The sequence below is a fragment of the Pleurodeles waltl genome, chromosome 6 (assembly GCF_031143425.1).
Source record: "Pleurodeles waltl isolate 20211129_DDA chromosome 6, aPleWal1.hap1.20221129, whole genome shotgun sequence".
Lineage (NCBI taxonomy): Eukaryota > Metazoa > Chordata > Amphibia > Caudata > Salamandridae > Pleurodeles > Pleurodeles waltl.
In genome coordinates, this window is record NC_090445.1 from 606,524,183 (window position 1) to 606,539,558 (window position 15,376).

The window sequence follows — 15,376 nt, forward strand, 5'->3', positions numbered from 1 at the left end:
ACCAGAGGCTCATGAATAATCAAAAGAACAAATGGTTTGCCCCACAAAAAAGTTCTTACATTTCTCCACTGCCTAAATGCAAGCCAAAACCTCTCTTTCATTAGTGTTATAATGTAACTTTGCTCCACTTAGTGCTCTGGAAATAAACGAGACAGTGCTTTCTTTTCCATTCACTACTTGGATAAAAACTGTGCCCAAACCAATTGAGCTGGCATGTACAGGTACAGTACAATAAGACTCTCTATTGTCAAATGACTTGAGTGCAGGAGCTTGGATTATCAATGATTGAATTTTTTCAAAGGCTGCATCTTGATTTTCTGTGCAGACAAATTGCTCACCTTTTTCCAAAAGTTTAATTAAAGGTTTAGTAAACCTTGCATAATATTCTCCCAAACCCCAAAAAGGAGAGAATCCTTATCATATGGATTAATTTCATACAGTGTAGAACTCAGCACGTTAGTTTTAGGAAGAATCGTATGTCCCAGATAATCGATTTCTTTCACTAAAAACTTGCACTTACTCTTGCTCACAGTCAATCCTCTATGCTCGATAATCTGTAAAACTTGGTCTAACAGTTTATTGTGGTCTTCAAGTGTCTTGGCAAAAATCAAAATTTCACCGTGAAAGGCCTGCATTCCACACAAACCTTTAAACAAAGTTTCCATCAATTTTTGGAAGACACTGGCCACTGAGGTCAGACTGAATGACAACGTTGAAAATCTGTAAACTCCAAATGGAATAATAAATGAGGTCAGATCTCTAGATTCTTCCTCCAAAGCAATTTGATGATACACTGATTTGAGATCAAGAATAGAAAAACATTTGGCTCCATTAAGAGCTGCCAACAATTCTTAAACTATTGGTGATGGTTGAGAGTCCACCACAATACTCTTTTTAATTATCTCAAATCAACACAGAGACACAGATCTCCATTCTTCTTTAAAGCCATAACTACAGCAGATATCCACTCCAAACTCTCCATCAGTTTAATAACACCTTCTTCACATAATGCATCAAGATGTTGTTTGATTTGATACCGTACCCCCAGTGGAACCATACGAACTTGGTGTTGAACAGGAACAACCCCTTCCTTGTGCTTTATTCTGTGTACAACAACTTTCATTTGTCCAACCTTAGAAGTGAACACAGCACTGTGCTTCTCAATGACACTTTCAATCTTAGTTTGTTAAACATCAACATGACTTAATGGTATATTTCTCAAAACAATAGGACAACCTGTTCCTGGACACTACACCACACCCAACTTGCCCAAGTAATACAATCCAACAATATCCATACCATTAGTGGCCACATATATTTGTATCTGACCCGACCTTGAAATTCTAGATGATCCTCAAAATATCCCAGAATCTCAATATCAAAAGTTCTGAATGCCTTAGTTTTAATATCTATCTTCTTCAACATAACATCCAACCATTTGTCTTTAAAAGTAACCTCAGACAAGATGGTGATCGTGAAACCTGAAGCAGTGATTGTATCAACAACTACATCACCAATACATACTATACCTAAAGGTGCTTTACACCCCATCTGTATAGCAGAAATGTTGAAATCTGATTCTGAATCAAATAAGGTAAGTACTAATTTATTGAGATCATTATCCATAGTGTCAATGATGTTAATACTAGTACTATTGCTCGGTTTGGTACTTCTGCAGACCCTCTGGAAATGTCCAAATTTATTGTACTTATTACACTTTTTATTAATTGTAGGGCATCTGGGATTGTTAATGAGATGTGATCTAGAACCACAGTTGAAACAACAAAAATTCTGTCAACCTCTGCTTTTCTGTGGTTTTCTCATTCATCTGAATCACACACACAGGTGTATTAATGTTACCTTTATCCACAGCCAAAGCTTTAGACGACAATATGGACCTCTCTTTACCTTTGGCAATATGTAGCACCTCAGAAGGTTTTGGATTATGCTAAGCTAGCAGGCGCTCTTGTATTTTCTTAGACTCACAATTAAAAACAAAGTGATCTCTTCTACCTAGTGGCGGTAGTTATAATTGTGACCTAGTTTCTATAGAAAAAGCGTTGTTTGACTTGCCTATTTCTTTGGTGCCCGTTGATGAATCTTCACTAAAACAATTTCCCAAGTATTCGAGGCTCACTTCAGCTGCTATTCAGACATTTTTGGGGTGATCAGTCATGCGGGCCCGAGAAAAATGGGGGGTCCCAAAATGTGTTTTCCCCATGTTAATTCCTCTATGGTTTTATAACACGACTGTAGCCCGAATCGCTGGACGAAATTACACCAAATTCGGCAGCTAGGTAGCTGTTGGACCAGAAAGTGCCCTCTTTGCTATTTGGAGTAAATTTGTTCAGTAGTTTTTGAGATATTAAAGAAAAAACAAATTTGTATAAATAGAGATGTGAAGGCTTCATGAACCCTCTCGGGCTCGTGCTGAGATCTGATTGGCTGCCAAAACTTCAACCAGAAAATGTTACCAGCCATCTTGGAACTTGGCTTCAGCCAAATCCCCAAAAAAAACATGTAAAAAAAGAAAAGGGGATATACATATACAGACACCTTGGCCCCTTAGCTCAGGTGCTGTGGTCCCAGAGGGACCACTCTAAGGCAAAAAAGCATTTTTTATTTTATTTTTACAAAAAATTGCACCTTCACCATGCACTGGTAATTACCACAGATATTATTAGCAGTAGGATGATTGAAGTAAAAACTGTGCACGGCAGGGACGCAAGTTATAGTTACCTTAGGCCGCTAGTTATAGTTATAGTTACTTGAAATAACCCTAACTCTAACTGCTGAATTTCTATGATTTTGTACAAGTGAAGAACCTAACTATAATGTCCCTGTAACCTTTCATTTTTTCATATATACACACACATAAATTCTCACCAAATTCATCATTTGCTGCTAGAACCCTCAAAGCAGCTCTATATCCTTCTACAGATTCCTCACCATATTGTTTCCTTTTAAAGAAACAATGGCATTCAGTCATTACTTTGGCTCCTCTGTAAATTGCTTTAAAAGCCTGTATACCGCCTCTTTGTATACCTCCCAAGGGGCATTCACTGTAGGTGCTGGAATGGGTTGCAATTTGTCAAAAATTTCAATAGCAGCATTCCCTTAAAAAACTAAATAATAATGCCAATTTTCTTTCTACTTAGAATGCTTTCCCATCTTTAACAACTAAATTATTCTGAAAATTCTTAAACTCTTTCTTCCATATCAAAGTAGGCTTACCAGGTGTTTGTAAAAATATACCAGGTTGTTTAAACATTTGACTGTTAGCCATGACTACAAGTATATTTATTGTAAGATGTATATATTAACGATAATTTAATACAAACAGAAATGACAGTTTTGAACAGGTATGCTGAACAATTATAATTGTAAACACACTCTATATTCTATTGGTTACTCTGTAAATCAAATGTGTACAGAAATCCTCATTTAAATAGAATGCACATTACTGACTTCAATGGCCCAATGTGTGCAACAATTATCCAATGAATAGTGTGCACATCACTAATACGACAATCCAATGTGCTCATCAATCCTCTAAACATCCACTCAATAGTGTGTGTATCACTAATGAAATGTTCTGCTGCACAAATAAAGAAGATAGTGTGCACATCACTGGTAAAACAATACACTTTTTGTGTGTTGATGTCAATGGCAGATAGAAACAGTTTGCCAGATCCAAGATGGTTGCTTTGTACGCCATATGCGTCAGTACATACCAACAGTGTACATCAATTCCAGTCACCACGCACTGTTCTCAGCTCCCTTTGTATGACTTTCTAGAGTGAATTCACAAACAGCACAACTGACATCCTGACCCAGATGTGTATTCCACAGCCAGGCAGAGGCACAGAATGGTTAAGCAAGAAAATGCCCACTTTCTGAAAGTGGCATGTTCAAACTTACAGTTTAAAAACCAACTTCACCAAAAGATGTATTTTCAAATTGTGAGTTCAGAGACCCTGCGCTCCATATATCTGTCTGTTCCCAATAGAAAATTACATTTAAAATATATTTCAAGGCAATCCCCATGTTACCCTATGGGAGAGATAGTCCCTGCAATAGTGAAAAACGAACTTAGCAGTAGTTCACTATCAGGACATGTAAAACACATCAGTACATACCCTATAGTTACAATACACTGCATCCTGCCCATGGCGCTGCCTTGGGCCTACCTTAGGGATGGCTTATATGTAGTTAGAGGGAAGGCCTGGGCTTGCCAAGAGGGTGCACTTGCCAGGTCGAAATGGCAGTTTAAAACTGCCCACACAGACACTGCAGTACCAGGTCTGAGATGTGTACAGGGCTACTCGTGTGGGTGGCACAATCAGTGCTGCAGGCCCACTAGTAGCATTTGATTTAAAGGCCCTAGGCACATATAGTGCACTCTACTAGGGACTTCAGATATACCAATCATGGGTAAACCAATTACTAATACAAGTTAGACAGGGAGCACTTGCACTTTACCACTGGTCAGAAGTGGTAAAGTGCCAAAAGTCCTAAAGCCAGCAAAAACGAAATTCGGCATAGAATCAGAGCAAGAGGTCAGAAGCCAGAAAGATAGGGGAAACCACGTCAACTGCTGACAGGTCAAACTATATACAGCACTATTACCATTTTCAGGGAAGATGCACATGCACTTTAGCACTGGTAAGCACTGGTAAGCAGTGGTAAAGTGGTCAGAGCTCTGAGGGCACCAAAAATGAGATCAGAAAACGAGGAGTAGGAAAACATTTGTACCGATCTTCTTGTGATGTAGTCATTGCCAAACATCGGAAAATAATAGCAATGATGGCTTTTTTCCTTTACATACCTTTTTGTGAGTGAAGTATTGCCTGTGGTATTATCTCCTTAAGTGTTAATCCAGGTTGTTTCCTTGTCATCGATTTGCAAGCCCAACTATCCACTGCTTCACACACCAAGACTCTCTCCTCTCTCAAGTCTAATCTCTTTTGTCTATTCCAGTCTTCTCTATCTCTCTACCCCAGTTTACTCTATCATTGTCTCTCTCTTCACCCAGTGTGCCACCGTTGCCCTAGTCTCCATTGTCTACTCTGATCACTTGTTCCACTTATCTTCTCCTGTATTCTGATCTCTACTCAACCCATCGCTCCTCTCTGTCCCCAGGTTCATATATTTCTACCACAGGCTTTCTGCCACATTTCATTTCTCTACCCTTAATGAGCCCCCTTTTTCACAAGCCTCCTGTCCACTGTCTCAACTGCCAATCACTTTCTCTTTTTCACTTTTTTCTCTCATTCGCTTATCGTTGTTTATGTCCCACGTTCTGTTCAACAAAGCCGGTTTGGAGAAACCTAAGTGTGCAAGACGGCCAGCCAAACACACATGCACACTTAGGTGCACTCTCTTCTCCTCCCCACTCCCACCTCCTGTGGCCCAGCCCGCCCCTCCCTACACATGCTACTGGCTAAGCCAGCAACTTAAAGATAAAATGATAAAGAAATATAATTTTTACCTTTCAGCTCCTGGCTCAGCCAGGGGGGTGACGTTCCTTCGCCATTGTGAAGGAGCCGCCCCTGCTCTCCAGTCTCTCTACCCTGGTCTTCGCTTACTATGCTGGGCCCCCTCGCTGCAAACTGGTCCTGTTTATCTTGTGTTGTTTCCTCAGTCCTGGTTTTCTCTTTCTTTATGCACTGTTTTATCTGCTCTGGTTCACTTTCTGTACAGGTCTCTCTCTCTCTCTCTCTCTCTCTCTCTCTCTCTCTCTCTCTCTCTCTCTCTCTCTCTCTCTCTCTCTCTGTCTCTCTCTCTCTCTCTCTCTTTCTCCCTCCCTCCCTCCCTCTCCCCTCCCCCGTGGCATCCGTGCTCTCTACCTGTCTTCCCTTTATCTATTGTGCCATGTCTCTCCTGATCATATTGCCCTTCATCTTCTCTTTCTAAACCAGTCTGCTCTCTATCCCGTTTCCTCCCTCTAAACTGGTCTCCTCTATCTACCTTATTCTTCTCTCTCCACCTTGAGTTTGTAGCTCTCTGCTGTAATCTCCTATTTTAAACACACTTCCCTCTTTGTTTTAACCATAGTCTACTCTTCCTTGAACCTCTCCCTCTCCTGGCTTACTTTTGTCTCTTCATCTCCTCCACCCTGATCACAGCTCTCTCTCTCTCTCTCTTTCTCTTTCTCTCCTCTCTCTCTCCGCAAGCCCCCTTTCTCCACCCTGATCTCTGCTGTGTCTATCCTACACTCCAACTCGGACTCCCAGCTCTCTTGAGATGGGATTTGTCTCTTTACCCAGCCTCCCCCGCCTGACCTACTCTCTTTCTACCCTAGAGTAATTTTCTCTAGACTGAAATCTCCTTTCTGCTCTCATGTACACTCTCTCTAGCTCAGTCTCATTTCTTTCTATATAAATCTGCTCTCTCCACCTTGGTCTCCGTTCTCTACCCTATTCTCCTCACCTCTACGTGGTTTCCTCAGTATAGCCTCATCTCCCTCAATTTCAGCCTCCTCCTCCTCCAAGGTGGTCATGCCTCTCTCTACACTGGTTGTATTCACCTGATATGAACTTCTTCATTTTACCGTGTACTAGTTTACTCTCTCGCTTCTGACTGACTCTTCCCTGCCTTTATTTTCAGTGGTATTCCGGGGAAAAAGTGTGGAACCATCATCCTGTCAGCAGAGGAACTGGGGAACTGCAGAGTGAGTCAAACTCCCCTTTCCTTATCATCCCTATCCCTACATTCACCACCATCACTCCATCCACTGCCCAAACCCTCCGTTTACACTGAATTTCATCACCAGTGCAGTGTAATAGAGCGAGCTTATATTGATCTGGTGTACTAAACTGTGGTATTGTCATTGCATTGCTGTGAATTTGGAGCAGAACTCTGTTTTTCTATAAAAAGTGCTATTGATATGTTAACTAAATTACAAGTACTCTATCGGCATATTGTATATTCGATACATTGAAATTAGGGAAGTGCAAAATGTGACTTCCGTCCTGCAAATGGCATCAAATATTAATAACGGTCTGTTATAAAAGTAGCGTGGGTACACAGCTCATTATATATAGGTTTTATTGGAGAATAAACTAGCTAACTGACTCTCTTCCCCATAAAAATAAGTGAAACATCCTTGGAATTGTTTTAATGTAATGAATTTAGCTCTAAATCTCCAACCAAATTGATATTTTATGGCAGATTTTTTCTAGACTCCTAAATGGAAATAATAATAAAGTGTGCAAGTACACGAAGCACCAAATTAGGACCTTTCACGCAGCACTGCCACATTATATTCCTCTTACAAAAATAAGCCACTCCTTTGAAAAGCTGTAGAGTCTCTATACGAATATGTATTACTCCTACAATAATAATTTATAGTAAGTCAGAAATCGTGTGACAATATATTGAATCTGGAATAACCACTTCTGAGGAAGCCCCAGACTTTTGGCACACTAAGGTGTGTTGCTTCTCCTGTGAAATGTAAATGTGTTTTCTGATATTATTCAGAGTAATTATAGCAATGATACATTTTAGTTTGTGTCATGAGTGCGCCGTAGTTTTGAATCTGGTATACCCCATTCTGTATGAGTGTGCCATAGTTTTGAATTGGCATCCCCACAATGTGATATGACAACCCACGATCTCTAACAGCACTAAATCTATATTTTTGCGGCATATTTTGTATCACGGTTTGAAGTATTTTCATTTTTTCATGTATTACATGTCTTTTAGACTTACACCATATTCGCAGATCTGTCAGATTGTTGCACATATATTAAAACAGAAAACGATTATGCTACATAGATATCTTATAAAGTTTGCACCTTTAATGTCTTGAAATGAGTACCAAGGAAACCCTCAGAGAAAATGGATACAGGTGTTACTTACCATGGCCACATCAATTTAAAGAACAAGTTAAAATGTAATAAAATATGTCTCACAAATAAATATTATGGTAAAGGGTAAAACAGATATATTATTTACTCGAAGGGTAAATATCCCCTCTCTTGTGGTAGCGTATACGCAGCTGTTGCTTTTTACAACTTAGCTAGTCTCCCTTGACTCACTATTATTCCTACCACTGGAACTAAGGGCCAGATATATCAAGCAAAAATGCATTTTGGGATGTATCAAGTCCAATTTGCGATTCGGTAACTTGTAACCGAATCGCCAATTGGATTTGCGACTACATACCGATTCGGTATTAGGAAGGGGCGTGTCAAGGGCATCCCTTCCTAATACCGAATCACAGAGGTGTGTATGATTGTTTTGTGAATGCAGTTGCAAAACAATCGCAGTTACCATCAATTTCAAAATGGTGGTAACCCATTCGCAAAGGGGAAGGGGTCCCCACGGGACCCCTTCCTCTTTGTAAATGCATTCGAAAAAAATTTTTAAGAGCAGGCAGTGGTCCCACATACCACTGCCTTCTCTTAAAAAATGAAAGGAAACTGCATTTTCCTTTTTTAAACACATCCCATTTTCCTTTAAGGAAAAAGGGCTGCATTTAAAAAACCAAAAAGATTGCTTTATTTAAAAGTAATCACAGACATGGTGGTCTGATGAGCCCAGCAGGCCACCATCCCTGTGATTGTAGCCATTTGCAATGGCTTGGAAATTGCGACCTACCTCATGAATATTAATGAGGTAGGTCCATTTGCGAGCCCTTGCGAATCGCTATATGAAACTCCAGGCGTGTCATACATTCCAATTACGATGACTTAATTGGTATTTGCAAAAAATCGCAATTTGGTAATCGCTATTGGAATTAATGATACATCTGGCCTTAAGTCTTCAAAAGTCGGTCCAACAAACCAGTTAATTGACTTCTTCCAAAAGTCCTTTCTCTTTCTAAGTTCTTCTCGGTTTCTTGAAGTTTCCTAGCAACAGGGAATAAATTCCACAGCAGGACCCAATAGGCAATGTGTTTCCACACCGCTTGTAAAAGCTCACTCAGGGTCTCATTTATGAGGAAGTCGCACAGCGCTGTGCCAAAATTGCCAGCGCTGCTTCACTTCAGAAATGCAGGGATGAGCCTTATTTACAAAAATACGGCGTAACCTTGTGTTTCCCCCTAGTGCTGACGCTAAATTTAGTGTCTAGCGCCAATGCAGGCCCCCTTGCACCATAGTGCAAGGGTGCCTGTGTTGCATGGAATGATTGTTTATGTGCAGGAAAGTGTTCCTTTCTGCACATAAACAATCATTAATGGCAATTTGCTATTTCTATTTGTGCTGCATTCTGCAGCACACATAAAAGTAGAAAATCGTCATTATTTATTGATTGTTTATGTGTAGAAATGGGCACCTTCCCGCATATAAACAATAATTCATGGTGTTTTGCTCTTTCTATGTGAGCTGCAGAATGCAGTACACATAGAAAAAGAAAAAGCGAGGAGGACTAAAAGTTTGTTGCCCCATGCTAACATCACCCGTAGGGTGGCTTTAGTTTTTGCCGCTGTCTCAGGTTTACGATTCCTTATAAAGCTGGGGCAGCATCAAAATGCAATGGCTGTTGCAGTGGAATGCCCACAGCAACACCCATTTCATGCCTCTTACACGCTAAGTGATGTGTGCGAAGGTGGTTTAACGCCGCCTTGTAAATATGGCGCGAGGCATTGCGGCACTGGTGCATCGCTAAAAGTGAGACTCCAGTGGCGTAAGGGCCTCGTAAATGAGGACCCCAGTATTTCCACATAATGTAAAATATTTAAAGGGTGTTAAGAGGCGCTGGGTTGCAAAGTCCACAGTTTTGCAATCTTGCATTTCTTTAAAGCCTTGCTAACATTGCAAGTGCATAACTTTGTTGTTTAAAAAAAACATAAGGTCTGTTTCAGCAGCTCATTGCAGCAGCAGGAAAGTATCCCACAACTACGACTGGCCACACACGGCCAGCCTGGCCTGCCATTGGTGACAAATTTCTGTGACTAGATGCCCCACCCATATAGGATGCAAAAACCATGCAACAAGAATTTAATATGTGCTGATCCAGAATAATGGGACATCAGCATTAGCTAAGCAGTCTCAGATGAGAGTGGGGGCAGAGTACAGCTGCCATGCAGGAGTAGTCTACCTGCTGCTCATCATGGCCCACTTGAGATGGTGGAAACCTTTGCCTGATAAGTTAGAAGGGACCATAGAGTTTTCAATAAACCTGCTAAGCTTTGCTGTTCAGGAAGCTTGTAAGTAAGTTGTGAGTAAGCTATTTTCATAACTTTAAATACCTCTGGTTAAAGAACTCATGTGTACAGTGCAAACCTAACTTGCTAACAACCCTAGTTGCCCTGTATGGAAGAACAGAACAATTGGCTGATCTCTGGATGATAACAACATCTGTCTACGAGTTTTGCTGCAGACAGTGCTGCTGACAGGCACAGGATACCCCACTGCTGCCTAGATGTGTGTAGAAGCAGGACACAAGTCCTGAAAAAAGAAGTGGGAGGACTAACCACGTTAGGCAGCATGCAAGTGACATCATGGTGCATGACATCACAGTGCAGCGTTCAACATCACAGCGTGTGACAATGCGGCATCACAGGAAGTGGCATCACAACCTGTGACCTCATTGGAAGTGGCATCACAAGAAGTGATATCAGATCATATCATATTACCTCACACATTCGTTTAGGCAGAGATGTTTTGAGGCATGGACAAAGTGGGATCTGGCCCAGGGCCCAAGCCTTTCAGAGGGCCCCCTGATAGAGCTAGCTCTGTTCTGCATAGAGTCTTGCCCTGATGACCCTGAATAATTCTTAAACAGCTTGTTTTAAATACCATTTTCCTTTCATATATGTATAATGTGGGTGATATGTGAGAGTCTATTATAGATATTTTGCAGAGAAATGTTTTGCTTATCCTGCATGCAGCATCCATAAATAAATCTTTTAGCTCAAACCAGGACCTGACATATGAGAAATGGAGGATATCTCAGAGATTTATTGTAGTAATATTAGTGAGCTGCTGCTGTACTACAATATTGAAAACACATCACTATCCCTGAATATTAGATATAAACACATTTTATAATGTATAATATGGATGAGTGTGCCTGTGCGCTGTCAGTGACCTGGACAAAGAGGACATGCAAAGGCTGAATTTGCATTATAAATTCAAAGCTGTTCCAAACAGGGGCCCCCAAAATACGTTTGGCCCAGGGTCCCTCGAAATCCTTACGATGTTCCTTTGTTTAGCAGATCTATCATGAATACTTTTGAGCGCATTACAATATTTAACAAATGAGATTTTGCGTCTGGGTTGTGCCCAAAAAAAATGAAGCATTCCGAAGCTACATCTGGGCCTCAACTTCTACATTTATTTTAAACCATGTCACAAAGAAATTGGCAGTAAATCTGTTCTTCTTATTTGGTTGCAAAGTCTGCATTTTAAAATATCTTATGGGGTTAAGACACCTGATGCAGAGATATGTATGTGCCAAATACATTTCAGGGAATAATAATCATGGTAAGATAACTCGGGAGGTTAAGATATCTGCTGGAGAGATCTGGGTTTTGTCTAGTCCTAGTTTTGAATCAAAGTACCAATGAGGGTTAATATGTCTCATGCAAAGCACATTATGTAACTCGTAGATGACAGATTTTTATTTTATGTAAATAGGCAAGTGGGTTGCAGCTTTTAACTCAGAGATCCTTTTGTTACTTGTAGTTCATAAATTATATTCCTTTTAATATAGCACACTGAGCTATGAAAGACATGCGTCTCCTATACCTTCTAACCTTCAGTGCTCTATGCAACACAGCCTTCATATTGATTAACACATTGTATAATGTGTACACGTGATGTAAAGCGCTCTGATACACTGCATTGGGATGAGTTGTGCTATAGAGCTATAAATTAAATAAAATGAATAGTGGTTTCTAAATTGTTATTGTGTAAAATACTGGGACAGACCAACACATCTGACATGCCTGCAATGCATGCATATGTCTTATAGGGAGAGACTAAACAAGGTCAAAAGCATGTCTCTCTTAAGTACGCGTGGAGTGATATGCTGTGTGCCTTTGTTTCCCCCTCCATTGTATTTAGGCATGAGACTCAGATAGCTCCCTAGCCACAATACTTCAACAAAAAGAGGTCTGATGGCCCCATAACTTAGGCCTTTTTTTGGGCCCAGCTGGAATCTGATAATGTTGCTGCTCCAACCAAAAACAGAAAACATGCAGGCTCTGCTTAATGTGTCCTGGTGTCTGAGAATTACACCGTAACAAGTTTAGCATATTTCTATGGGACCCAATCACTTGGCTGGGTAGAAGGTGTCCACCCTGTGAAAAGAGTGGGTAGACGCTGTCGACCTGCGTGTACCCTCAACGTGTGTCCTGTGTAGAAGTATACTCAAAAGAAGGTCTTAGCTTAATAATGACATTCCAGTGAGTTGGTGAAGTGCCACGGCCAGCTCTGGCACTCTTGAGGGTGGCAGCACTTCCACCTCCACTGTAAGCAGCAGAGGACCTCACAAGGGCACCCGTAGGAGGGGACAGTGAAGAAGCCACAAGTAAAGGAGGCTGCATGATTAAACCTGCCAGACCCAGCCTGCCCACTATTTGTTCTTTCAGTCAATTTTGGGCACACCAAGCCATGCCAAATATTTTGCCTTTGGGTATACTGCACATTTGGTCTGTCTCAAGGAAAATTGCTTAACCGTGTATCTTTCAGTGTGTCAGAATTCATGATAATACATAATCTACTCTGCCTTGCTTTCACCATGGGGCGTATTACTATAAGCATGAGTCAAAAAAACAATGTAAGTGAAAGTTTTTTTTTCTCTTTGACATGCGCTGATCTATGATAAAAACCAGCCAACAATTCTTCGGTCTCATTAGTGGCATAATTAAAAATAATTGGGGCCACCTGGATCCCCCATATCGCACAGGTATTGGTTGGCCTATGCTTGATGGTGCCTCCTGGCTGGTTATGGATCGCCTGAAGTGCTTGCACACCCTGCCCCTACCCTGATGTGGCGTTGGGCCGCCGAGTAGTAGGCCAACACATGTGGGGGGATACCAAGGAGGCACAGACACGTAGTTGTGGTTACGTGCAGGCGAGAGACTGCCTGAACAGCCACGCACATGCACTTTTTCTAACAGAGCGTGCAGTGCCCTGGAGCAAACCGAACTCGAACACAAGCGGATGCTGACAACTCAACACAGTTGGTACTACATTACATCCCACCTCAATTTCACTGAAATAAAAAAAAAAAAACTGGCCAAACAAACAGACACTTTGTAAACATGGCTACAAACACTATTGGCATATGGCATATACGCATATGGTATACGTGTCACCAGGTTGTAGACAGGCTACTCTTTTGCTAGTCTCAGCTTACAGTTCTCTGGGAGGCTCACACCAGGAAATTCTTCAAGCAGGTGAACGGCTTAGGATTGTCTCCCAGGTGATACCTCAGATGGTCACATTGCCTGAAAGAAGTTGTGGTGGGAGATGCCACTGCAGAGGCGTCTTCTGCGAGCCTCCCTGAAGCACTGAGGCTTGACCTTGACCCCTCCAGACTGTCAGGACCTCTTGCACAGGGTGGTGAGGGAGTCATTCATTGGTTTCTCTGGGAAGTGTCTGGGGGACATGGCTCGTTCTCTGATGGTCCTTCGGGCTATCTTAAAGAATAATATGTTCCAGGTGATCTTATCACCCGGGCGCTGTGTGATGATAATGGTGCCCTGCCTCTTGACAACAACTCAGGATTGACAATTGAAAGGCAAATGGTATTTGCTTTCAGGAAACGTGTCCTTCATGAACATTGAGTCACCAGGTTGGACATTTGAAGACCGAGCTCTTCGACTGGTACTAGCTTGGTTGTTGGTCTCCTTCCTCCTGATAAAAACCTGACTATCATCAGTAGGCTAGCCTTCCACCTGGGGTGGTGGGGAATGGTGTCAGTGAATACACATTCCATGGTAGCGTGTTCTGGTGCTTGGCCTGTGATAGAGTGTGGGGCTTGTTGATACTCTCTAAGAACTCCACAGATAGCCTTCTCCATAGATTGTTGGACCACATGAGCAATGCGGATCACCTTGTTTAAAGGACGCATAAGGTTATCTTCTGGTGTTTAATGCCCCATGACCAGAGGTAATCAGTGAATTCCTGGCTTTGAAAAGGTAGCCTGTTATCTGTTTTTAACTCCTTCATCAAGCCATGTGTGGCTATCATTTTTTCTATCTTTGCAATGACTTCGGAGGCTGCCTGGAATCCCACTAGTTCAACTTCAAGATACTTGCTGTAATTGTGTATGAGGATGAGGGTGTAACATCCATCTGGGAGATGACCAAAGTCAAAGCCGGTGCACTTGAAGGGCAGTTGGGGACCTGGTTCGGTGTATACTAGGGTCAATGCATCGGAGAATCCTGATATTTTACATCACCGGCAGGATCTTACCGATGTTTCTAGTGGGTGAAGGGGATTCTTGTACATCACACATTTTCTTCAGGTCTGGCACTACTCTGTTAGCTGAAAAGCTGTAGCCCAAGAATCTGATTTGCTATTTCAGAAATTTACATTTTTCTTGATGGAGGGTAAACCCTGAGTCTTGGATTCTTTGGAGGACTTCCTGCAGGTGTTCATGGTGTTTTTTCATCGACTTAGAGAAGATGAAGGTGTCATCACTGACATTAATGACTCCTGGTAAAATTATGAGCATCTCATGGATGGTATTTTGGAAAACCTCAGCTGCGCAGGATATTCCAAAGTTGAGGCAATGGTATCTTCTCAAATGGGAATGGTTTGAAAATGTGGTTATGTACCTGGAGTCAGTGTGAAGTGGCAACTGGTGGTATCCTGAGCGAAGGTCGACCTTTGAGAACCGCTTTGCTCTTTTGAGTTCTCCTAGAATATCATCAACCTTTGGGGCTAGATGACATTCTCGCTTACTTGCTACATTTGGGAGCCTCATGTCCACATAAATGCAAACTTCCTCTAGTTGCTTCTATTTTGTGGAAACCACAATTGGGGATACCCATGGATCGGGCCCCTTACTTTTTCAGTTATCCCTGCACTCAAGCTTCTGAAGCTCTTCCTCCACTTCCGGCCTGAGGTGGAATGCAATGCATCTATGCCACAGGGCTAACGCTTGAATAGATCAATGTGTAACTTCATTTCCTTTCCTTTTAAGTAACTGATCCTTTGGAAAACATCATTGAAGTCAGCCAGAATGTTTGACAGCTTTTTGACTTGGATCCCAAACTCATAGGAGATCAGATTCGGGGTTTTCCCTGCGTGGCCGCTAACCAGCATATCGTGTCCTCTGTGGGCTACCTACATGGTGGTTTCTATACTCATGTCGCCATAGGACACTGAAGATTTGAAATTTACAAGCATAGGTAGGGGTCGAATCTGTCCATATACGAAAATTCTCACTCTAGCTTTTTTGAGCTGTGGGG

At 41.7% G+C, this 15,376-nt stretch overlaps 1 protein-coding gene across 1 annotated transcript in view; it reads left to right on the forward strand.

Moving 5' to 3' along the window:
* CPNE5 (copine 5) overlaps positions 1 to 15,376 on the forward strand; it is a 995,886-nt gene that overhangs the window by 701,741 nt on the left and 278,769 nt on the right. Inside the window, exon 8 of the mRNA XM_069238884.1 lies at positions 6,610 to 6,673. Within this exon, the coding sequence (XP_069094985.1) occupies positions 6,610 to 6,673 (64 nt within the window). The remainder of the gene's footprint in view (positions 1 to 6,609; positions 6,674 to 15,376) is intronic.